General features: G+C 32.4%; 7 protein-coding genes across 7 annotated transcripts; 5 read left to right on the top strand and 2 right to left on the bottom strand.

The window, feature by feature from the left end:
• The first annotated feature begins 9,040 nt into the window (after nt 1–9,040).
• LOC108740667 (transcription termination factor 3, mitochondrial) lies at nt 9,041–10,351 on the top strand. Its single transcript, XM_025974052.1, has 3 exons — nt 9,041–9,679; nt 9,737–9,951; nt 10,007–10,351. The coding sequence occupies exons 1-3, from the start codon at nt 9,132–9,134 to the stop codon at nt 10,282–10,284; spliced, it is 1,041 nt and encodes a 346-aa protein (XP_025829837.1). The 5' UTR covers nt 9,041–9,131; the 3' UTR covers nt 10,285–10,351.
• Nucleotides 10,350–13,636, bottom strand: LOC108740719 (endoplasmic reticulum-Golgi intermediate compartment protein 3). The gene is made up of 6 exons (XM_018475159.2): nt 13,242–13,636; nt 13,031–13,189; nt 12,822–12,973; nt 12,716–12,768; nt 12,300–12,658; nt 10,350–11,120 (listed from the first exon to the last, which is right to left on the bottom strand). The coding sequence occupies exons 1-6, from the start codon at nt 13,330–13,332 to the stop codon at nt 10,786–10,788; spliced, it is 1,149 nt and encodes a 382-aa protein (XP_018330661.1). The 5' UTR covers nt 13,333–13,636; the 3' UTR covers nt 10,350–10,785.
• Nucleotides 11,165–12,064, top strand: LOC108740720 (reactive oxygen species modulator 1). The gene is made up of 3 exons (XM_018475160.2): nt 11,165–11,378; nt 11,457–11,613; nt 11,686–12,064. Exons 2-3 carry the CDS (start codon nt 11,480–11,482, stop codon nt 11,792–11,794), a joined length of 243 nt encoding a protein of 80 aa, XP_018330662.1. The 5' UTR covers nt 11,165–11,378; nt 11,457–11,479; the 3' UTR covers nt 11,795–12,064.
• Nucleotides 13,637–14,212: 576 nt separating the features above from the next.
• On the top strand, nt 14,213–15,932 carry LOC112904312 (dynein regulatory complex protein 9-like). The gene is made up of 3 exons (XM_025974030.1): nt 14,213–15,255; nt 15,435–15,566; nt 15,638–15,932. The coding sequence occupies exons 1-3, from the start codon at nt 14,407–14,409 to the stop codon at nt 15,812–15,814; spliced, it is 1,158 nt and encodes a 385-aa protein (XP_025829815.1). The 5' UTR covers nt 14,213–14,406; the 3' UTR covers nt 15,815–15,932.
• A 222-nt stretch (nt 15,933–16,154) lies between these two features.
• Nucleotides 16,155–18,285, top strand: LOC108740669 (dynein regulatory complex protein 9-like). Its single transcript, XM_018475071.1, has 3 exons — nt 16,155–17,117; nt 17,310–17,441; nt 18,022–18,285. The coding sequence occupies exons 1-3, from the start codon at nt 16,305–16,307 to the stop codon at nt 18,208–18,210; spliced, it is 1,134 nt and encodes a 377-aa protein (XP_018330573.1). The 5' UTR covers nt 16,155–16,304; the 3' UTR covers nt 18,211–18,285.
• An 890-nt stretch (nt 18,286–19,175) lies between these two features.
• LOC108740722 (dynein regulatory complex protein 9-like) lies at nt 19,176–21,792 on the top strand. The gene is made up of 3 exons (XM_018475162.2): nt 19,176–20,149; nt 20,491–20,622; nt 21,590–21,792. The coding sequence occupies exons 1-3, from the start codon at nt 19,268–19,270 to the stop codon at nt 21,788–21,790; spliced, it is 1,215 nt and encodes a 404-aa protein (XP_018330664.1). The 5' UTR covers nt 19,176–19,267; the 3' UTR covers nt 21,791–21,792.
• A 246-nt stretch (nt 21,793–22,038) lies between these two features.
• On the bottom strand, nt 22,039–23,757 carry LOC108740721 (mitochondrial chaperone BCS1). The gene is made up of 5 exons (XM_018475161.2): nt 23,325–23,757; nt 23,127–23,266; nt 22,858–23,070; nt 22,462–22,795; nt 22,039–22,404 (listed from the first exon to the last, which is right to left on the bottom strand). Exons 1-5 carry the CDS (start codon nt 23,645–23,647, stop codon nt 22,143–22,145), a joined length of 1,272 nt encoding a protein of 423 aa, XP_018330663.1. The 5' UTR covers nt 23,648–23,757; the 3' UTR covers nt 22,039–22,142.
• Between the last annotated feature and the right edge of the window lie 2,033 nt (nt 23,758–25,790).

The raw sequence follows: 25,790 nt of genomic DNA, 5'->3' as shown, positions 1-25,790 counted from the left end.
GAAGGACTAGTAGGGATATAAAGCAGAGGATAGCGCAGGGTCGAGTCGGCTTCAATTAAAATAAGTCGCTTCTATACTCGCGAACGGTTAACTTAAAAATTCGAAAAAGATTGTTAAAGGTGTATGATTGGAGCGCGACGCTGTACGGGTGCGAAACATAGACGGTGGGGGCTGCGGAAAAGAAACGATTAGCAGCGTTCGAAATGTGGTGTTACAGGCGAATTACGAGGATACCGTGGATAGAAGTAAAGAGCTATTGAATGAATAGGAGAACAGGGGACTCTATGGTCAATAAAAAATAGACGAGATAGGATGGTAGGACACCTTCTCGGGCATGAAGGTCTAGTCAGAGACATATTAGAGGCAGAAGCGGGAGTTTGGAGGGGTAGAGATAGACCTAGATTATATTACTGTACATATAGTTAAGGATGTGGGTTGTTCTAATTTTGGGGAGATGCGAAGATTAGCTCAGGACAGAAAAGAGGTGCGTGTCCAACCAGTCTTAGGATTGACGACCTTATACGAGGGTGGATTGATAAGTTTCCGGCCTAACCAAGAGATGACGCCACTAGGCCTACCTTGAGGTGACATTCTATAGTACCATCCTTGGATAGCTTGTAGCTATAGTTTCAGCCCGATCTCCTTGCTAGTGTAGGTTTGACAGCACGCTGAACAAGACGCCTCTGTGGTTTTCGTAAAAATGGAAAAGCAGGAAAATCGTGCTGTCATCAAATACTTTTATTTGAAGGGGTTAACGCCGAAGGAAATTAAAAAAGAGATGGACTCAACACTGGGGACATCCTCCCCGTCATATTCAACCGTTAAGCAGTGGGTTTCCGAGTTTAAAAAGGGTCGTGTGAGCACCTCTGATGGGCCTCGCTCAGGACGCCCCGTTGAGGTCACAACTCCAGATATGATCGAAAAAATTCATCAAATAGTGCTGGGAGACCGCAGATTGAAAGTGCGTGAGATAGCTGAGACCTGTAAGATGTCATATGAACGTGTGCAACATATTTTGCACCAACATTTGCATATGGAAAAGCTCTGTGCAAGATGGGTGCCGCGTTTGCTAACAGTCGACCAAAAATTGATTCGAAAAAACATTTCTACCGCAAATTTGTCATTGTATAAGCGTAATCCAAGCGAATTTTTGCGTCGATTCGTAACCGTTGACGAAACGTGGGTCCACCACTACACTCCTGAAACCAAAGAACAGTCTAAACAGTGGATTGGACCAGGGGAACCAACTCCAAAGAAGGCAAAAACAATTTTTTCGGCGAACAAGGTTATGGCTACTGTTTTTTGGGATGCAAGAGGTATTATATACATTGATTACCTTGCAAAGGGTAATACTATCACTGGTCAATACTACGCAGACTTATTGCAACGTTTGAGCCACGAGGTGAAAATTAAACGACCTCATCTGGCGAAGAAAAAAATCTTGTTTCATCACGATAACGCACCAGCGCACACGTCAATCGTTGCGACGGCTAAAATCAACGATCTAAAGTTTGAATTGATGCCGCACCCTCCTTACTCTCCAGACCTAGCCCCGAGTGACTATTTTCTGTTCCCTAATCTCAAAAAATGGCTTGGCGGTAAGAGATTTGCGGACAATGAAGAAGTAATCGAAGCTGTAAATGGTTATTTTGAGGAGCTTGACGAATCAGTCTATAGAGATGGCATTAATAGACTGGAACACCGCTATGAGAAATGTATCAGCCTTGGAGGAGATTATGTTGAGAAATAAAAAAAAAAAATTTTTAAAAACCTTGTTTTTCTTGGTCAGGCCGGAAACTTATCAATCCACCCTCGTATGATGATGAAATTTGTGGATAATAATTAAACATTGGATATTTAATTTCTACAGTAAACTTCATGGTCAATAATAATATTGAGTACAATATTGATCTAATACAATGTTTGCTGCAATAGCATAACAGTAATTAATTTATCTACTTTCTTTTATAACATTAAGGAGTTTCTGGGAATAAGTTAAGTTCAAAAGAGCGCTAGAGATATAAAACAAAGAATAGCGCAGGATCGAGCCGGCTTTAACATATACCTATAGTAATAAATAATCAGTTTTGGATCAGCAACTTTAAATTATCGCCAAACAAGCAAAACAAGTGTTTTTACAACAATACATGTGCCTACGAATAATAATTGAACGAATGCGAGATATCGTCGTTGCAGTTTAAAATCTACTCCAGTTTGCGATCTTTATCAAACAATTACGGGAATTTTTTTAGGTAGCAATTAAGATAAAAAACGTTTTACAACCGAATATACCTACAATATACATAAATTCAGCGATCGTTAGCGTGAATTGGTACTACTACTAAAAAAAAATAGCCGACGTATTCATAAAATACCTGCCTACATAGGTGTAACTATACTATTGTTAAGTATAGAGAGAAAATGTTGTATTTATCGAAGTTATTTTACATATTGTGTGTTTATTTATGTCGTATAGAAGATATTAAGCAACAACATTCGAAACTAGTGTAACAATGTTTATTCACTTTTTAAACAAATACAGGTTGTTAAATATGCAAAATTGATAGATATAAATTTTTGCTTTTTAAATAATTTCTAGAGAACAATAATAACTCTTTGTAAGTCTTATAGTTCATACCGCTGGTGTAAATAGGGATGAAGAGGGTGCGATACAATTTGGCAAAGGAAATGCACTTTTAGAGTTCACCAGAAAGATGGAAGCATGTGCTATTAAATCAACGTGTCGATTGAAGAGACAATGAGAAAAGGGGAAAGAGATATTAAAAACGCAGCTGTCAACCGTTCGATCTGGCACTACGAAATCGCCAATTGTATGCACTTGATATTTACATACTGATAAGATAACTCCATTAAAAAGTTCCCACAGACAATCCAACAGCAGTTTTTTAAATTTATATTTGTATGTGAATGCATTAAGTTCAAATTGCCCACATTAATATGAAACAAACAGTAATGCAACTGCACCCGCATTTCGTAGCGATAATAAGGAACAAATATCGGCAAGTACATTAAAACTTATCGCATAGATAAAAACCGAAACTGTTAAACTCAGTTTTAAAAGATAAACAATTGTATAACCCCCATGGGGTACCTACACGTTAAGTCTACTAAATGTACAGTATTTTGCATCCCATTTGGTATCTAGTATTTCTAAGAAATGACCAAATTTATAACAGGATTATTCAATAAACTGTGTTCGTAAAAATCGCCTGTTTTTGCGGTCGCACATTCGTCGTATCTATCATTTGCTGAAACATTAAAATTCTGTTTTACATCTTCATCATCGTTTAATAAATATTTATTATACCTGGTCTGTTATGGTGCCGGAGACAATTTTAATTAAGGAAGTTAATTAAGTGCGAGGTTGAGATAGCGAAACAGTATGGGAAAGAAAAGAGAACGAGAGTTACAATAAACCACAAAAAGTTGTCAACGATGACGAGTCCGAATTCTGGTTCCACGCGGTGTGAAAATAAAGTTGTTCAGGCTGCCATTTGTGGTGGACATCGAGGATACAATTTTTAATCGACCGCCAGACGACCATACGCATGTATACAATTGTTATACATCACACACAAAAAACGTCCATGTATAATGTATCTACTGTACGTGCTTCTCACTTGTTAATAATTTAATCAAATAGCGCTACTGTGTTTAAAACTAAACGAAGTAAAAAAATATTGCAAATAGATATTTCTCACTAGGTCTTAGACTCGTTTTCTAAAATGTTATTTATAAATTGGTCTCAAGAATAAGCAAATGATATAGATCGAAGGGAGTACCTATATTTGGAGAATTAGTTTTTTGGAATTAAAAAATTCAATGCTCGCCAATAACTTCAAAAAGTAATCCTTTTGTCAGCGGACAGTGTATTAATTACACTTAGATTTCAAAATTTCCAGTTACTGAGACCTGTAAATGTCTATCCAGCGATTTCTCCTTTTGTTTTTATTTCGACGTTCAAATTCAAATATTCAACAAAGCTTCTGTAACAGTGTTCTACCGTAATATCTGCGGAAACAATGCTGCCAATTATTTTTGATCGGTTCTGTACAGAGAAAATAAAAAGAAATGAGTGCGGAGAAGATACGTTTTGCTATGGAAACCAACAAGTGAACAACTGCTGTTCACGTACGAATGTCGATGTCAGGCTGACGATGGGCCGAGTAGAGCGCAAAGCTCGGCCAAAACCAAGCCAAGCCAAGCCGAGCCGTTCCGCTTGGTTCAACAAGCGTCCGGGAAACGATGGGTTTGAAGTTGCCAGTCCGTAACATGACTCCCCGCACCGTTCCACGTCGCTGCCTGTCCGCATAACTTTGCCACTATTATCCCATCGCCATTGGCATGACACCGACTGCGCTCGTCACACTCATCATCATCATCATCAGATGAGAAACGGTAGCAAATAATATCTCCTATAACCCCCATGTTCAAGAATTATCCGGATCTACCAATAAATTCCCTAAAGAATATCTTAGAGACGAAACTATATCCAGCAGAGGAATGAAAGAAGAAGGAATTAAATGGAGATAATAACTCCTAGTGCAATAAAAATTCTTCATCTTCCAATCCTTGACTCATCCAAGTACACCAAAAATTCCTAAAGAGATATTAGATACTTTAAACACGGATATCTCACAAAATAAATTATACCTAGGACAGAAAAGACAGGCGAAGCAATCAAATGGACACAAAAATTTGTAGTATGATATAAACTCCTTGTCCATATCTCCCAACTATGAGTTATCCCATCGCCATTGGCATGACACCAACTGCACTCGTCACACTCATCATCATCATCATCAGATGAAAAACAGTAGCAAATAACACATCCTATAATCCCCATGTTCAAGAATTTTCCTGATCTATCAAGAAATTCCCTAATGAATATTACGTAACCTAACGAATATTAGTACGGTATAAACTTTCTGTCCATATCCCTCAACCCTTGATATATCCAAATACACCAAGAAATTCACCAGATATTAACTGCTTTCAACAAAGATATCTTACGAACTGGACTAGATCCTAGATTATATCCAAGAAGAAAAAGATAAACGAAGGAATCAAATGGAGACAGAAACTTGTAATATCCTATCCACATCCCCCAACCTTTAAATTATCCAAATACACTAAGAAATTGCTAAACAGATATAGGGTACTTTCAACAAAGACATCTCATGAACTAGGCAAGATCCAAAGAAGAAATGACAGATTCTATCTCTGCTTTTGTAATAGAATTTTTTTAAATAGTAAGTCATTTTCTGAGTAACAACTAAATGCATGTATTATTACAAATCTAATTCGATAATAAACAAGTATTAGAAAAGCTTTTTTATGTCGTAATTCCGTCGTTAGTTCTAATACCACCCTGAGTGTTGACTTTATTATTTCTAATAATAACGTTAATGTCGCGGAGACCGAATAATGAATACTTTAATCTTTCCTAGAAACTAAAAGCAAAATCATGCCTGTTGATGATGTTAGAAATTGTCAGGAATCAGTTTTATCTGCTGGAGAGAGTTAATTGCTAAAAATAAAAGTCATTAGACCGATTTCCGATCCAGCAGGCTTGAAATGTAAATCCAATCATTACAGGAAGTTTATTAACAAATGCTAGTATCTTAGCTCTTAGCATGGTCACAGTTAGTGCAAATTCTTAGCAACACGTCCACGGAAGCAAGTCAGGGCCGGATTTACAGGACAACAAATTAGACGAGCTTTTTCATATTATCGAACTTTTAATTTGACTAAAAATCTAAACTGTTGATCCAAATATTCTACAAAATAGTGCATTACTTCATCAATCTTACAACTTGTAAGCCTGTGAATTATTAGATAGCAAATTTCCATATATCCATAATCTTTAAAAATATTAAACATTAGGTGTTTTCTTTAGAAATTAAATGGAATAACGTTGAAAATATTAGCGTACGATTGCAGACATAATTTGTTGTAAATCCGACCCTGTAAGACACGATACATGTACACCTATAATACAGGAATTACCTGAATATACTCGCAAAATCCATCGAAACCGTGAAGATGACAACATTAAACCTGTAATTGATTTATTGCGAAAACACTTACACTACATTGCTTAAGTACTCACTTAAATTTAATGATTCCAATGTAAAGTATATTTATTATTGCTATTTTATTATATTACAATAATCGTCTAATAAGGTAGAAAGAAAATTTAATGAAATTATCAACTTATTTTAATTATGTCCAGAGTTTTTCAGTTAAACTTTTAATTATATTAGAATTCACTTCAACTAAGCCGATTATACCCAGACGATTAACCGAAACCAATTAATGTCTAATCTTTATACAAATTAAACCGTACCACAAGTGTTGTGAAAGAGTAGACGAAGGGATTAGTGGTATTGGATACAAAATAAATGTTCTCAAAACTTTTAATCTTCTCCGTAAATAACTCTTTCTGAAGTTAATTAATTTTAGCCAACACCCTGGACTTTACGATAATGCCGAATTTCGGCTAAGTGATCCCACGATATAATTTCGATCTTATTTGTTCCCAGCAGCACCCCCTCAGCAGTTTCGATATATAATTCACCGATCAAACTTATTTGGTTACAACTGACCAAGAACTTAATTCGTTCTTACCATGTTGTATTATTTCGCATAACTAATTTACGAAAATTGCACCTGAAGAAACGTTATCTAGCAAATTAATATGATACTTGTAACGGAATGTTGAAAATCAGCAGTTTCTCAACTCATCTAATAAAAGAAAAGCTAATTATCTAAAGGCAATATTGTGAGTCAACTAAGCTATGTAGTACATAGAAAAATAGGCACATAAAGATAGTTTTTTCTGCATAGGATACGCGTGAGTTAATAATTCGATTTTTTACGTGTATAATGGATAAAATAATTTGTTGTTTCAGTATGGTGCCCTCAAACTGTTGTGTTATTAACGACCTTGACCTTGGAAAAAACTTGATCGAAGCAGCCATGCGAACTAAAACTTATGCCTGTATATATTCACCAAAACTGTGCTATACCAATTAACCATCAGCAAGTTTAAAATTCCAAATTGTCTAGTTAAACAAATATGTACATAAAAGTACATGCCCAAAATACATATACAAAATGCGATAGTTACATTCTTGTATATTATGTATTACATTCAAACGTTTATAGCCAGAAAGCTCGCATTCAATCACCAAACTATCTGAAACTATTTTGTTAAATTTATCTGAGACTGACTATCTTCACCAAAATATTCACATACTTATAATTATTTTACACCAATTTTTATTACTAACTAATTAATGCTATAGTAAGTATTCATGGTATACTTAAATATTATCTTATTTGACTAAAGACATCTCCCTCCCCCTTCACGCTAAATAACACTTTCAGCGACTCCCCTAACAAATATTACGTCACAAAAGCTAGTCCACCCCCACTATAGCAGATCTCTTGTGATTAATAATAGCAATGAGAATGACGAAAATTTTAAAAACCGCCAAGTTAAGAAAAACATTAAAATAAAATTGATGAACGGCGAACATCACATTACCTTAGATTCTCCCCCTCCCCTTGTCATATATCCTCACGCTAAGCAATACCCCTCCCCTTGTCATATATCCTCACGCTAAGCAATACCCCTCCCTACCTCTTGTTTGTGAACATATTTTCCTAATGACCCCTAAGATTCACAATACTACACTTTATAATTAAACACCCTACTCATTCTTTTAATTTGAATATTTCATTGGGTGTAGCCCACATATATGAATAATAAAAAAAGTCCGTTTTCGGGTTCCTAACTTTTAAAAATATTTTTACTATCACTATCATTCCAAAAGAGATCCAAAATGGAAATCAAAATACAAACTTTTACTTGTTGTTTCCTGTGAAGAAAGGTTTAAATAATATTTTTTTATATTACTACATAAAATAACGCTCTGTATATAGTTTACTGAAACATTGAAGCAAACATTATATCTAAATAAACATTACTGAAACAAGAAACACAAACTGTTTCAATAATTGTTTCTATAAACTAAATGAATACGGTACTACTGCAGTATTATATTTCTATTTTCTAACCAGTTAAATAGAATAAAAATTTTAATTAGACATCTCATCAATAGTATTTAATTTAAGTGCGGTATTATTTAACATCAAATTGAAACCGTTTCGACGGTTATAATTCTTTTCTTTTTTTGTTTTCAATCGTAAATGTAAAAAACACTACCGTAATTAAATAATTCCTAATTGAAGGGTTCTTTGTTTATAGTTCGGTGGTTCCCATCGCTTCCTTTCTCTCGTAGTAAAGTATCAGCAGTTGATTAAGAAAAAACGTAACAGAACTTTCGAAACGTTATTAGCATACTTTAATTAGGTAGTTGCCTGCTCTTAAAAATTTCAATAGATTTGTATGAACTTCGCACGCAATGTTTACTAGATAACTTTCTCTACAATACAAGAGAATTTTAAAAACGACAAGAATCATTTTTACTATTAAGATAATGAAAAAATATAATATATAGTTACTGAATTATTTAACGTTTCTGAAATAATACAACAAAATAGTTTTTCTTAATAAAAACAACCTTAGTACTAACATGTTTAGGCAACCCAATTAACAACTGCGTACGACCGCCATATAAATTTCAATTAGCGGGAATAATCAGTAGTTTATTTTTTAAAAGTAAGAATAAAGCTTAAACATTCTGGAAAATGCTGTCATTTTTAAACGCAGAAAATCTATCGACTAGTTTAGAAGAGAATGGGTCTTTGACAAACTAATCATCAAGAAGGAATGTACCTTTCTTATATTTAATTGCTACATCTAAGTAATTGGTAAATAAATAATTTGTTCTGTATATGTATTTGTTTTCTTTTTATTATATAAATATTTTACCCTTTACTCCCAATCTTTTTTCTGCAAATATGCAGCAAAAATGGAAATAAACCTATGAACCGAATTTCAAAAAAATTAGAATTAAAATACTATAGATATACCACTGGTTATACGAATATTCAATGAGCAAATTTGACGTTAGAAGTAGTTTGAAGTTTCTAGGTTAGCTTTGAGTAGAAATAACAATTTATGTGTTTTATTTTACAAAATGTTAATAAAAAAAGTGCAATTTGCAACTACAAATCACTTTCATACCTTCTTTAGATGTTTGTCAGCAGTAATTCAAAAAAGGGTACCAGACAATGGCATAGAAGCAACCGAACTAGAGCTTGTTAATCCTCAAAATGATACTCCTATGAAAAAGTCTCCTTTGGAGAAGTGTACTGAGGACTTATCTGAGATATCACCCTATTTTATGCCTACATTTAACTTCGCTGCCTACGTCAATAAATCAGAAACCCTACAGGAATTGTTAAAGTTGGGTGTTAACTTGTACAAATTAGAAAAGAAAGTAACAGTTGTTCCCTTAATTCTGAAATTAGATTTTGAGAAGAATGTTAAACCACTTGTTACCTTTTTACATGAATTTGGTGTACCCATTAATGAAATAGGTCATTTCATTACTAAAAATCCATTCATCTTCAAAGAAGATTTAGAGAATATGGAAGCACGAATCAATTATCTATTTTCCAAGAAGTTCACAAAGGAAATGATACTTAGAATAGTGACTTTAAATCCTTTCTGGCTTAACTTTAGGTACAATTTCAACTATATTCTTACATATGTATACTTAGAGATTATTAAATGTTTCAGTATTGAGAGAATTGACAAAAGACTTGGATTTTTTCAACAAAACTACACATTAAAAGGCAATGAAGTTAGAACACTAGCAACCATAAGTCCTAAATTGATTACTTACAATTTGAGACAGATTAAAGCAAATACTTTTGCCATTAAAGAAGAAATGGGTTTTGATGAAGATGAAGTTAAATCACTTCTCCTAAGTACACCAAAAATTTTTATGAAAGGTGAAATATAATCAATGTTAATCAAGTACATATTAACAAAACATCTACTTTTCAGATCAGAATGGAGTCCTTAAAACTTTTGAGTTTATTCACAAAACTATGGGCATCTCTCATGATATGATTCTGAAAGTACCAGAAATTTTGACTTTCAGGGAATTTAGAATAAAAGAGAGGCACACATATCTAGAAACATTAGGAAAAGCCCAATATAATCCTAGGGAGCCAAATTATGTTGCACTTGTATCATTAGCTGGAGGTTCAGATGCTGATTTCTGTGATAAAGTTGCTAAAACGTCTGTTCACTCTTTTAATATCTTTCTGAAAACATTATAATGTTTCTATAGTATTAGATGTAAAATAAAATTGTTTAATAAAGCCCATAAAAATTAAATTCAGCATCACAGTCAAGTACAAATTTTATTTTATGGGATTTAAGGAAAATCACAATCAAATATAAAAGATATTTAGGAATCACAGCGATATAAAAAAACCCATCAATCACAGTTACATTTAAATAATTAAATGATAATATTTATTTAATAACAGTTACACGCCAATTGATAGATAAAATTTAAAATTGCTTTAGAGACGTCTTTTATCAGGATTTTTAGTTAATAAGGTAATATAATATAGAGATGCCTAACGATTGGCAACCCAATTATTTTCAAGTAAAAATTGAAAAGTTATCAATAAAAAATTAATTATCTATAATCGAAACAACTGTAATACTTCATTTAAAACAACTGACCATATTAAAATAAGTAATTTTAGACCTTTTTTTTATAAAACCCACATAATAGTTGAAAATAAATACTACTACATAAATTATTCACATCAATGTAATTTGCCTAATTCAATTTTCTTTAAAATTCTCATGGAATTATAAAATAAAGAATCTATGAGCCCCGCTACTGTATAAACTCCGCCTATAATTGCGCATAAATTCGTCATGAAATGACCAAAAGAGCGTTCATTTTCGGTATATTTTACCATGAGGGGTGAGAGTTCATACTCAAAAAAAGCGCCTGGCATTCCTGATTCTCCAGACATTACAGAAATTACCTTGTGATGTTTCGTGACGGAATACTGATTAGACCAAATTATTGAACCGTCTTTTTTAACATATTGCGTTGGAACTATTTTTATGTAGTACTGAAACATAGTTGCACCTAAAATTTAATTTAAATGAGCACCTGAACCATTTAAAGAAGATAAAATAATGTTAAACAATTTATGTAATGGTTAATTCATTAATAACTAACTCCCCTGTGTTACGCCTATGCTTTTTGTACGACCTTCATGGCAAATGTCAAAATCTCAAAATTGTACATAAAAAACGAGGGTGTAAAGTAACAAATCGAGTGTTTATAATTTTCCTAATACTTTCCAATATTGAATTTAATTTTTTGCAGTTTTGAGACATCAAAGTAAGTTCAGTGTAAAACAATTTTTGTTATCACCCTTAATCGATATCAATCGTGAAAAAGTGTTATTCCAAATTTTAGGTTAAAAATTAAAAAAGCCCAATATGCCCACTGTTCCTGGTGGAGTTTATCATCAACAAGGACCTTCCTGTTTTGATCGAATGAAAATGGGTTTTATGCTCGGATTTTGTGTCGGTATGGCTAGCGGGGCAATATTTGGAGGATTTTCAGCTTTGAGGTTAGAACGAACTTGTGAAAATTGATGTCATGTTATAAAGAAAGTAACTTAACAATAAGTAATTCTTTTTAGGAGCGGATTAAGAGGCAAAGAACTTGTTAACACAGTAGGAAAGGTCATGCTTCAAGGTGGAGGCTCCTTTGGAACATTTTTGGCCATTGGATCTGGGTTACGGTGTTAGCAGTATCAGAGTAAAAAATTTAAATTAAGAACTACATACAAACAATGTAAATTACCTATCATCACTTTACAGGATAATTTAAGAAGTTTGAATCATGTTAATAAGACAAATAAAATTCAATGTGCACATTAAAACTTAATTTGTAGTTAAATGTAGTGTACTTGATATAGACTGAAATGCAACTGAATGGAGCATGTGGGTGAATGAATTTTTCAAGCCTTTTCTTTTGTTAGTTATGTAAGTAAAACCAATAAAATTTGTTCAAGTTGAGCATGTGTTTTTGGAAAGCTAGAAGTTTCACTCATTACCCCTATTGTAACTAACAAATGCATGCAATATTAGCCCTTTAATGTGTTACAACAAAGCTAAATTGTTTCATGAAATTAATTACCAATTGTTATTAAGGGATTCAAGCTAATGAAAAATGACAAAAGAAGTTTCTGTTGAGAACACCAATAAAGTAAGGGAGAGAGTAAAATGTAATAGCTTAAAATAATGTGCTCACCTTCCTTAGCAATGGCAAATGTATTTTTCAGGGGATCATGAGCTTGACCATCAATATTAGTGCCGAATGTTAAACTATTTATTTTGTGGCTTGCATTAAAAGACGACGAAGCCAATGGCTGTATGTTGTGGACGTGTATGTGGTTAATACTAAAACTGCTACCGGGCGCAATATGAAACCTTCCAGCGACTCTGTTGACTACTAAAGTGCCATAAATTTGGCAGCCTTCGTTTAAGGCCTCTTTTGTTACTTCGCTTGCATTTTCGCCTTTACACTGCTCAATAGATTCCGGATTTTCTGGGAAAGCCCAACGTTTTTCCCTGTAAGCCTCCCTTACTTCGCTACACGTATTACAACAACTACAATGATATTTATAGTAGAGACTACTTTAATTCATCAAATAAATAAATATCTACCCCTCTTTTGCACCATAACAACTGCCACATTTTACAGATTCATTTGTAGCTTTCTGAAAATAATTTTCTTACAACAAATAAACTCTGATATTGTCAGGAAACTTACTATTGTAGTTTCCTCTTTAACCCGAACTGTAATTTCTTCCTTAACAGGTTCCTGAATAGGATTCCCTTTTAAATCTAATCTACGTTTATAAATATTGTGTTGAATTTGTAAATGTTGTTCTCCAGATGAATCCATTGCATCAAGAGATAAAACTTAAATGAAAGTATATTACAGAAAAGGTTTTAATACACTGTAACTATATTACATACAGCTACATGAGATACCAGGGACTACAATGTCCAAATTGATTTGGAGATTGGGATTTCTTGAAGTATCCACAAACAAATCTTCTCTTACATTAGGCTTTAAATAGTCATTGAGCTCAGTCCAAAACAATAAAATAATAATTGTAACACTGATAATGGTCACTAAAAGAAGCATTTTAAACGTCATATTCTAAGTCAGAGTTGAAATAATCACCTGCTGCCCCTCCATATGTTTTAATTCTAAAGTCTTCCAATGTTTTTGGATAGGCATCAAATTTACGTAATTTATCCAACAGTTGGGACATTCTGCACGTTTCAGTTGTTATATTTTGCAGTATTTCACACAAAAAGCATTACTGTGGTTAATTATTTATTGAGTATTCACATTAATTGGAGGGCGTTTATCTTAAAATTATTCAGGTTAAAACATTATCTTATCACTTTAAGTGGCTGTAATAATTGTAAATTAAATTTTAAAAAGCACGATAATTACAAAGGTACTGACATATTGACTAATTTAATAAAATACTTTTAAAAACAGTTACAAATTACAATAACAGTCTTAAAATTACCACAGTGTTATGATTTCAATTTTGAATGAGGTTAGGATAACAATAAAATACTTTGAGAAGTTACCATCAGAGGGTGCAACAGGTGGGTTTATTTGACCTACAATGATTGATTGCACCTAAATTTAAAATTTAAAAAATAAAAGTTTTTCAATTTGTTTTCAACACATTATTTATGAACGTATTTTTAAAATTTTTGGCATAATTACAACTGCAAATTTAAATAATAAGCATCACTTGCATTTGCAACAAAATATAACTTAACTTAAATATGTCTGTATATAGTTTTACTGTTAATGGGGAAAGTACCGGACATTTGCTTAAATAAAATCTTTTTTAAGTGCACCCGTCTTAATAAAAAGATTAATTTACTATTTTAAAACAGCGTCTGCATCTATAAATGCTATATATCCTATATTTAACAAATTACTTAATTATTATCGTTTAGTATTTAGCGCATTTTATTAGAACCGCTGTACAGGATTTAAAATATAATATTACTTTAGTTTGAAATAAACCAAAAGATAGAATAACTCACTTTTAAGTTCCTTTAAAATTAACGAAGAAAAAGCTAATAGAGATAAAGAATAATGAATGATTTCAACAAAGTGATAAATTGGCTCCTACTAATAAATACGTATTTAATAATCCCTACAGTCGTAAAGGGTATAAAATTAATTTTAGTTTGAGAAATGCTTCATAAATACCTACTTGTTTGATCGATATGAAAACTGACGTTCTAAAATTTACGTCACTTATCTAAAATATTTTTTTTGTTATTTTTTTTAATAATTTGAAAATATCGCCGATATGTATGGTAGACGGGGTCTTGAAATTGAATTCGATGACGATGAGGACGATGATGACGAACCATTTATTGTGGACATTCAAGTCCAGGATGAATCAACGACATTGGACGTTTCTGACGATCAGCTACAAGAAACTGTAGACAAGGAGGACACGAATTTACCCCAAATTCTGGCAGTGGCTTTTGCTTGCGTCCTGGAAGACACCGTCGATCAATTAGGAACCATCAGTAACATGGCAGGACTACCGAGAATCCGGAAGAAAAATGAGGAAGGAAAGATAGATGAAACACTGGAAGAGTTGAAAAGGCACATCGGAAGTGGTAACATTTTCGATCCAGAAATACTAGCGCCAGCTGAAGAAGCCCTTCAGTACCAAAAACTACTCAAATTCCAGAAAGATGTCCATTTGGTCAGGGATATTTTGGAACAAACGATCAATAACTTGGCTACTTTAAACAATTTCGATTGCCTCGTCGATAAAATAAACGAATACCAAACGAAGCGAGTCCAAGAAAAGAACTTCCTAGAATCTGCGAGAGAGAATAGAGAAAAGCTCGAGAATTTGCAAAAAGCATTTGACATAGAAAAAAGTGAGGCAGAACGAGAAATTCAAGAAAAATCAGAAGAAATCGGCAAAATCAAAGATGAGATCGAAAATACCATTTTCGAAAATGGAGTAAAAATGCGCTACGTGTCGAAATGGGAAAATTCACGAACTGAACTAAACAATTTCATCATTGACACGACCGAGGAAAATTATCTCAACAAAATAAAAACTTTAAACACGGAAATTGAACGGGAAAAACGAATCAATAAGGAAATAGAAACCTACATTTCTCAGACACAGGAGGTATTAATTATGTAGGCGTTGAATACCAAAATTTAATATTATTTTTTAACAGTTCCTTCCAACATTTATCATCGAAAGCATTTAAATAAATAATACATTAATAATAATAATGTTCTTACAACTGATAAAATTATATCTAAACATAATTATTACAAAAGTTGACTTACATGTGCCTCTAGGAGTATGAAGACAAGATCCTGGAGTGGATGGAACGGTACGACACTGAAATAGAACAATTGGACATGGATATACAAGTTATCAAAGAAAAAATTGAATCGCAACAATTAAAATATGCAGAAGTTAAAAATACGGTAATTAAAAAATTAATAAATGGACTTTAAATAACATGAAAAAGTATAATATTCAATTTCCAATTTGTTAGTACGAAGAACATAGAAAATTCGTGGAAAAATGGGCCGCGTACAAGGAGAAAAAGCGTAAAGAACTGGAGAGGAGACAGGCAATCATGGAAGCTGCAATTGTGATACAAAGCTGGTGGAGGGGTATTATGGTGCGGAACAAACTAGGTCCCTACGGGAAGAAAGGGAAGAAAAAATAAGCTGAAGAATTAAAAATAATGTCAAAACAATCGTTGATTGTAAAATACTGCCTACAATAACAGTTCATTTGAAACATGTACCTACATTCAGTCTAATAAAGTTTCACCGTCATTTCGCCTTTTAGTGAACGGCTTCATCAAGGGTAGGTTTTTCAAGTTAAAAATGTTAGTTTATTTATATTTTTAAAAGCGTATCTTACAAAAACCTATAAATACCTATTGCTTTTATTTATTTTTAAAATAAGGATAAGAAATGAAAACTGAAATTTCTCTGAGCTGGTTATGTTACAGTAAAAGGTTTTAAAATCAAAACATCTAAAAACAAATGTGAATATGACAACTTAACGTTAGAAATAATTATTTATTTCGATTAATTTTTTCGACTGATTTGTTTGTCAATGCGTTACATTGTTTTGTTCGATATATATATATTTACTTATATATGGAAAGAAAATTTTGGTGAAGAATAAGACGAAGAAAAAGTAACATCATGCCGTTAGGTAAACAATCTGCTGTATATTCCGAAGAGTTTCTCGTCATGGATGACAATTTCAATTTATCAGTATCATCGATATCTCAATCGGGTAAAAACTCGGAAGTATCAGAATCCTTTATCAATAATGAACCTGTTTACGTTCTGCCACGTCTTATGGCAATGGCATTCGCGTGCGTCTTGGACGAAGCAGCCAAAAAACTATCTCTCATCCTCAATTTCGATGGCATTCCAAAAATCGAGAGTAATAAAACCGCCGACGAAGTAACAGAAGGCGAAGAAGTGGTATTCGACCACAAAACATTGAAACCTATCCAAGAAATGCTGGAATACGAAAAGATAATAAAATTCCAAAGAGACGTGTATTTCGTTAAAAAAACTTTAGACGAAACGACGAAAAGTCTGTTAGAAACCAACAGCTTCGACTACCTGGTGACCGAAGTAAGCGAGTACAAACATAAACGCGACGAAAGAAACGATCTCCTGAAGGAATTGGAACAATACAAACAGGAAATTGCCGAGTTCAAAAGGAAGTCTGAGGAAGAGACTCGTTTGTCGGTTGTCGATTTTCAAAACTTAAGAAGGGAAGCCATGAAAATTGGAGAGGAAATTATGCAAGACACGCTTACCAAAAATGCAAAAATGAGATACGTATCGAAATGGCAAGCTTCCCGGCAGGAACTGAACTATACGATTTTAATTAACGATGAAACAAAACTTCGTAATATTATCAATACTATGGAAAGAGAAATGGAGAGAGAAAATCGGGTACATGACGAGATTGAAAAATTTATAAACGAACAGCAGAAGGTTAATACGGCAATTTTAACTAATCTCGTATTATAAATATTGATGTGAAAATTCATTCAATTTTTTCTAATTAACTTGAGGTAATTTATAGCGAACAAAAATTAATTGAATTTTCGCATTAACATTTAGTATTAACCACTATTAAATTTCAACTAAATCATTATAACGCCTATTAATATTAAATGCTCTTAGGAATATGAAGAGCAGATTGACGAATGGATTCGCCGGTATGACACAGAAATGGAACAATTAGACCTAGACATTTCTGTAACTAACGAAAAAATAGAAGATCAAGAGAAAAAGAATGCGGAAATAAAGAATAAGGTAAGTACCTAACACAGAGGTCGATTAATATAATTTTTAAATGCGTCATCATTATCATAAGGCCGTCAGTTCTAGGACCGATAGGACACGCACCTCCACCCTTTCCTATACTGAGCTAATCTTCGTATTTCCTTGAAACTAGAACATCCCACATCCTTAACTATTTTCTGTTTCTGCTTCTAATATGTCTCTGACTAGACCTTCCGTAGAGTCTTTTCTATCCACGGTTTCCTCATCATTCGCCTGTAACACCACATTTCGAACGCTTCTGACATTTTCTTACCCTCTTCTAACCCGTACAGTGTCACGCTTCAAACAAATTTTTAACAATATTTTTCAAATTTCTAAATTAACCGTTCACGAGTTTCATGTCCTTACTATTCCTTCCATCCTGACTTATTTGATTTCCTAAATACCGAAAATCATCAGTTACTTCTTCTAATTTTTCGTCACCTATTCGCTCTTTCCCCTTTTTTAAATTACTACTGCAAAAAAAATATTTTAAGAACATGTCACCACCTGTACGATTTCCTTTTGGGCAATGATTGACGTAAAAATAGTAAATAACTTTCTTATACAGTATGAGGAACGGCAAAGATTTATTGAAGAATGGTTAGAATACAGAGAAAAGAAAAGATTAGAAAGGGAAAGGTACGAAAGGATTTTCGAAGCTGCTATGACAATACAGTGCTGGTGGAGGACAGTTATGATCAAAAAGAAGCTTGGTCCCTACGGGAAGAAGAAAAAGGGTAAAGGTAAAAAGAAATAGACATTTGGGGATGCACGTGTAGGTACGCATATTAGCGGTGGTCTTTCTATGTGTAGTAAGTGTAGATATATTTTATTTGTGTTATTGTTGTTTTAGTATAAGTATTCTACTGTTTATTAATAAATTTTATAGATATTTGTTGTAATTTGTAATTGTCAAACTTGAAAAATATACTTTAAAGATAAAAGTCCATCAATCTATTCCAATAAAACTAAAATTATAACCTTCTCGTTTTAAATTAACCCGGCGCATCCACCAAAATATTTTCAATAAAATTTTTTAATAAGTAATTGCTGATATCCTTACATTACTTACATTCAGCACTTAAAGGATACTTTACAATATTAACCGTCCAAAACGACCATCAACAAATGTCAAGTTTAATGCTTCGTACATGTACAATTAATTACTAATTAATAAAAGGACTCAAAGCTTTCAGTTTTTTGTACGAGTTTCTTCATTCAAAAGGGACCAAAAGTTAACATTAATACTAAGCAGAAATCTTTGTAACCCCGACTATATAATTTCTACTATAAACAAAATTAACGAAAAATTTTGCGTAATAAGTAGATATAAATGTGCAAAATTTCGGCTTGTTCTGATTTTTTTGAATCTATCCTGATTACAAATACGTTTTTGGGAAATGATAATAGATGATTCATAAGTTTGGGACCATTTTCAATTCTGGGCGCCCAAAATTATTAATTTCAGTCAATTTAAATATGAATTGTATCACGCGGTAGGGTGTCATGAGGGGACGTGTTATACCTATGTGATTTTGCGAAATTAAACGTAATGATTCATACATTCGGGTTCTTTTCAACCAATTTTCAAATTTTGATGTTCATAATTTCGGTCTTTAAAATGATTGAAGCCAATTTTATACACTGCAACAAGCTTGTTGTAAGGTGACGAAATGACTAATAATTTCGAGACTTTTGTAATTGAAGCATTTATGTAAGTCTTCGAGTAAACTTTGGAAATGTCAATAATCATATATAAAAAGTCACATTCGAAATAAAGTTGTATGTTTTACTATCGATTGAGAAGATAAACGATGCGTTCTAAAACAGGCAAAATAGACTCAGTCGTTAACATCGATTCATTTTTAGTACTAGATCCCGATCATATCATCAATTTACTGTCAGATGAAAGTTTCAAAGAGGTAGATGCTCCACCGGTTTCGAAACGATCGGATGTCCACGTTTTACCCCGACTAATTGCCGAAGCGTTTGCCTGTGTATTAGATGATACTGTCAACAAATTGGACCTTATAATTAATGTGGGGCAGCTTCCCCGAGTAAAGGAAGAAGAGGAAGAGGAAGAGGAAGAAGAAGAAGATGAAGATGAAGACCATGAAGGCGAAGACAATGCGATAGAAAGTCAGAAAAAAACGGATGAAGTTCCCGGAGAAATATATGACACAGTTACTCTAGAACGTCTAGAAGACTCCCTGGAGCGCCAAAATTTGTCAAAATTTGTCAAAGACGTCCGTTTTGTAAGAAATTTGTTAAAAAAAGCCTGCAATAGTCTCGTGAAGAAGAACTCCTTCGATTTAATCGTCCACAAAGTCTCTCAATATAAAGATTATATAGAGAAGAGATCGCAAATTATGAAGGAAAATTTGCAAATTAAGAAAGAAATTTCCGACCTCAAAAAGTCTTTTGTTAATGAGAAAAAAGATGCGCTTAAAGAAATTGATAAGATAAAGAAGGAAACGCAAGAGATGAGAAATTCGCTTGGATTGCAAGTGATAATCGAAAATACCAAGATGCATTACGTGCAAAAGTGGGAAACATCAAGGAATCAATTAAATACGTTCATTTTAACTCGACAGGAAGATCAACTTAAAGATAAGATTACTAGAATGACAGTAGAAATGGAAAGAGAAGAAAAAGTTCACGAGGAAGTTGAAAAGTTTTTATCAGAACTGGAACAGGTTCGAATTTTTAACAATAATTTAATATTGATCAAAAACGAAAAATGGTAAGTGAATCGACCTAATGTTTCTACAAAAAATCATGTAGGCAACATGAAATGTATTATTTAGCAAAAAAATGTACAGTTTATGTTTAATTTTCAGTGACAATATTAGGTCGATTTCCTATAGAATCTTATTATGAAAATTGTAGAATCATTAACGTAAACGACAAATATCCGCTTAACTTTTCACAAGAATTTAATTTTTATAACAGAAGCTCTGCTAAAAAAAGTTTCTTAATAAAATTCTTGCAATAGATACCTTTTTGATGTAATTGATTTAAATAAATATAAATTCAGGATTACGAAAAACAAGTAGAGGAATGGATGGAGAGATATGATAGAGAAATGGAACAATTAGACTATGATATTAGTGTAACTAACGAAAAAATCGAAGAACAAGAAATTGCAAACGCAAAAATTAAACAAAAGGTACCTATCGACATAATTATTTTATATTCTATCAAAAGCACACCTACCTACTTTTATGAATAAATGTTGATTGCAAAATCACAATTACACAAGCGAAAAACACTTATTTTGAGTAAAAGTTTTAAGGAGTTACAGTCTTAACACGAACCTAAACCACATATTTACTATAAAATCTTTTATAAGCCGATACATTTTGTGCAGTCTTATCATGTTTACACAATTCGTCGTGGTATTCAAGTTAGTTTTTGCGGTGTTTTTTGTCGATGGTTCGAGTAAACAACAGGGCAGTTAATATGTTTTTAACAAATAAGATGTATGTGAAAGTATGTTCTACACTCATTTTCCATTTAAATAACAAGAACGCTTTTAAATTAATTTTTATAAACTTTTCGAAACAAAATTTTAACAAGAATTTTTGAAAAGCAAAAATGGACACAAAATTATTGGCAGGTGATTTATTTGGTCAATTAGACCTGACTTATGCAGATACTTTGCTTTTCAAGGAAAATCAACTTTGTTATTTTATTAATAACTTAATAGCTTTTCTATTTTTCAAAAATTGACTCCGCCTCTTCTTACTTGTAATTATGCAACACATTTTACACTTGATTTATAAAACATCTATAAATAATTTGTAAATGATAATTTATAAATAATATACACGCTATTTTTAAGCTATTGCTGCTTTCTTGACTGCATGTTTATTAATTGTTTACTCTTAACGTTCTAATTTGAATAAATAAGCACTCAAGAGATTAAGTGCCGAGGCATTATGTATATATAAAATCGCAGAAACTTCTTTGTGTACATAAAAAACTAGAAGCAAAATTAATCAAATTAATTAATTTTTTGTTAATAGTGGTGGACCCTTAAAACAACCTTCGTATATATGCTGCAAAGAGCAATCTAATTGAATTAGTGTTATTGTCTGTATAAAGATTTTCCCTATTAATCTTTTTCTTTTAAGTATGAAGAACGCCAAAAATTCATTGAAGAGTGGCTAGTGTATAGAGAACAGAAACGTTTGGAAAGGGAAAGATTTGAAAGAATAACCGAGGCCTCTATATCAATTCAGTGCTGGTGGAGAGTCGTGATGATAAAAAAGAAACTTGGTCCCTACGGAAAGAAAAAGAAGGGCAAAGGAAAAGGAAAAGGAAAAAAGAAATAGAATACCTCTATATTATTTTTATATTAATAGATATGTTAATATTTTTATTTTATTACGTACCAATTTTATGTAATTAGAAGGGTTTGTTAAGAACAATTGCTGTTATTATTAAAAACTAATTAATATAACTAAAGTAACAGCAACTTTTCCTAGATAAACCTTACATACACCTACATTTATTTTTATATTTTATTTATAATGGAAACAAATGTATTTTAATATACTCTACTAATAATTAATGGAATAATTAAAATGCGATTTTATAAAGATTTTTATTGGAAAAAAACAAAAAAGAACAATAAAGAACAAAATGTAATACAAACATTTGGTTACAACTACACTAATAAATTAATTATAATTTCCAAATCATATCGGCATTATTTAAAACTTCCTCACAATTGGCTTGTTTGTAAAACATGAAAAATCCTTGTATCTGAGCTGGACTAACGTTTTTACCAAAAGCTACAACTTTGTTGGCAAATTCTTTAGCAGCAGTCCTTGCCTTTTCTCCGTCATAAAATCGTAAAAACATTTGTTCAATCTGATATTTTGAACACCATCCAATGTACTCCTTTAAATCCACCCTTCCCGGCCTTATTAAAGCAGGATCAAGTCTACATAAAAAAAAAACAATAACACATTCCCAAATTACTTTTAAAATACACCTTTACCTCTCCAGGTAATTAGTAGTCATAAAGACAATTCTTGCTTCTGTGGAAGCAACTCCATCTAAACAATTAAGTAAACCACTAAAAGTAACCCTGTTCAATCCCTCATAGGCTGCCTTTTGATGCACAGTGTCTTCTCTTGATACAAAGGCTGCATCAACATCTTCTAACAGTATAATACTTTGCTGAGGGGCCACAGCAAGAAGATGGTTCAGCCTGTCATCACTCAAGCCCCTCTCAGAGAGATTTAGCACACAAATGCCAAATTCAAGTTCACCTGCTAAAGCTGTTATGTAGGAAGATTTTCCACAACCAGGGGGCCCATATAAAAGATATCCTAATTGACAATTAAGTTATAATTGGATGTATATAAAACATTATCATTTATCCTTATTCTACCTCTTCTGTATGGTATTCCCCTTTGTGTGTACCACAGTGGATTACTTATGAAATCCCTACAATCTTGTAGAATTCTATTACTAATCCCTTCATCTAATATCACAGAATTGAGTGGACGACGTCGTTTGGGATGGCCAAATGGTCTCCATTCACTCCCCAGTGCGGTGTACATAATTGTTTTTCCTTCATGTTGTCTAAGTGCCATTTGTCTAGCTAACACACCATTATATGAGATACTGTAGCAGTTCTCACCTTTTTCTTTTACTTACCTTCTTCTAGAATATCAAAATAAATCGCCTTGTCTCTTCCAAGAGCAGTGAGTGTCACTGTTTCCCATGGTGTCCCCATATGTAGATCTAATGTGTGCTGTTCTCTAGTACGCTCTACTTTTATCCATGTTCTGCCATATCTTTTAATGAATATTTCAGTTAATTATTAATTTATGACTTTCTCGATGTTATCAGTACCTAAAGAAATGAGTGCCCACACTTGGAATGAAGTCATACTTGGTCTTTACATGACCAGTGTCTCTTTGTTCAAAACTAGTTTCAACACTCAAATGTTGCGTTTCTTTAGCACCTTTATTTGTCATCCATTGTAATAACCACTGGTAAGATTTGTCACGACAAGGAACTTCTAAAGTGATCATATATTGTCTTCTGAGGTAAATTGTGGCATATTGCAACCCTTTTCGCAACACAGCAGCACTTGCTCCTAAGCTGAACAAGCCAAATCCTGCTCCAAAATATGGATTATCTGATAAATTTGTTATATATTCTGCTATAGTCATTGTGCTTTCTATAAAACCATTTCTATCTTTTCAAAAAGTCGAAAAACTCACAAGTTAAAGGAATTAATCTGACATTACTTTACACACAACCTCAAATTTCTGATGTTTTCTTTTTCTTCTTGGTAACTAACACAAACTTCTATTTAGCCATGCAGAAAATGCTTATACAGTGTGTTATAAAAATATGTCTTACAAATATTTTGTACCACAAAATATAAAAGCAAGGAATAAGATATAATAAGGTCGTCACTTATGAAATGGGTTTTCTAAAGAATATTAATTCAAACAAAGTAGGGAATGTTTCTTCTTAAAATGTACTGGGTTCTTATAATATTCGTGATTAAAAAACCGCACACCTTTACCTAATTAATCATTAAGGTTTGCTTTGATGTACCTATCATTTTTTTGATAAACAAATGAGAGGAAATTATTTATTACTGAGTTTTTGCTGTCTCATCTTATCTTAAATTTAATTATTTATCAAAAAAAACTATTTTTATAATAAAATTTGAAAGAAAATGTTAAAGAGCATTTCCAGAGCAACGTTCTCTACGTTTATGAGTCACAACATATTAAAATCAACATATAGCTACAGGGTCAGATTTTAATCGGTAATTACCAGCATATAATAAAACAACCACCATGTGCGGAGAGTCACCCCATCAGTGGTACATGTTTATGGCTACGTATGTGTATAAAGATTGCGGTTCAAAAAGCCGCTTGTGAAAACTGACACTGTTATATAGGGGTAGCACGCGCCCGAGGGGTAAAGGTACACCACTATTGACTACGTGCAGTTAAAGCAAGTGGCCTTAAGAAGTGGCAAATATAAATTTGAAAAAGGACAAGTATGCGGGATTCCCACGCACACAATCAGCAATACGCAACTTTTATATGTATAAGTAGAGATTTTACGTGGTAAATGAGGCGTAAAAACCACAAAAAGAGGGTGTTAAATGATAAAAGTAGCTAATATTAAGTATAAATGAGTAACCAGAGTAACTAACTAAAGTATTAGGGAGGAACACGAAAAGAAATCGTTTAAACATCTCTAATACTAGTACGTAATTACAACATTAATGAAAATAATATATTTATCTTTTAGAAGAACATTAAAAAGTTCTAAAGTACTTAAACCTTAAAGATAATATATAAAATTTCAAAATATTTCAAAAAACAAAAATACATGGTCGTATAACATGATACTTTCATTTTCAAGCAAATATGTTGGTTGAAATTTTTAGAATTCGCTTTAAGTATTTTTATTAATTAGTAGTTAATTGTACAAGCAGTTGATGGTCATTGTGGAAGGTTAATCTCGTAAACTACCGTAATAATGTCGTAAATAAGATGTTCATGAAGATACACAAACGTTATCAACAACAATAATTAAAAAAATTATTGAACATTTTGGTGGAGGCGCAGGGACACTTTAAAGTAACGGCTATAATTGAGCTATAAATTTAGTTTTATTGATGTAGATTGATAGATGTAATGTATATTGTCTTCATGTAGATGCAGTTAGGAATGCTAATTTGTATTTTAATTTTTGCAATAAATTCAACTTGTTTCTAATATAATATATAGACAACCCAACATACAGTAAAAGTTACAACTCTGATAATGTAACTACAAAGAAAACTAAAAAACGGTTTTTCTCACGGAAATAACTATTTACCTGAAACTTAATACTATTCTCCAATAAACCAGAAAATATTATGTAGAAATAATTAATTAATTAGCAATATTTTAAAGGCATTTTGTATAATTTGTTCCAAAACATGAAAACCCTTACACATTTATTTGGAACTACTAAAAACATATTTCGTTATTAAATAAGAGTATTTTATTAAGTTTTCTTCTAAACTACCGTTTTAATGTTAAAAGTAAATCATTTCTGAAGATACACAAATATTAGTAAGAAACATTAAAAGTTTACTAAAAATTTTGGTGGAGGCGCCGGGACAATATAAAATAAAGGCTATAATTGAGCTATAATTCCGATTTTCTTGAAATAGATTGATGAATTTGCAACTTTAAATTATATTTATTCCTTATAGACGCAGTATGGGGTGGTAATTTATATTTTTTGTACAATAAATTAAACTATAATTTGTAATGTAAAATACATATTAGGCAATCC

This window comes from Agrilus planipennis, unplaced genomic scaffold, assembly GCF_000699045.2.
Source record: "Agrilus planipennis isolate EAB-ADULT unplaced genomic scaffold, Apla_2.0 scaffold177, whole genome shotgun sequence".
NCBI classification, from domain to species: Eukaryota; Metazoa; Arthropoda; class Insecta; order Coleoptera; family Buprestidae; genus Agrilus; species Agrilus planipennis.
Note: the sequence above shows the minus strand (reverse complement) of the source record. Positions and strands in the feature narration are given on the sequence as shown.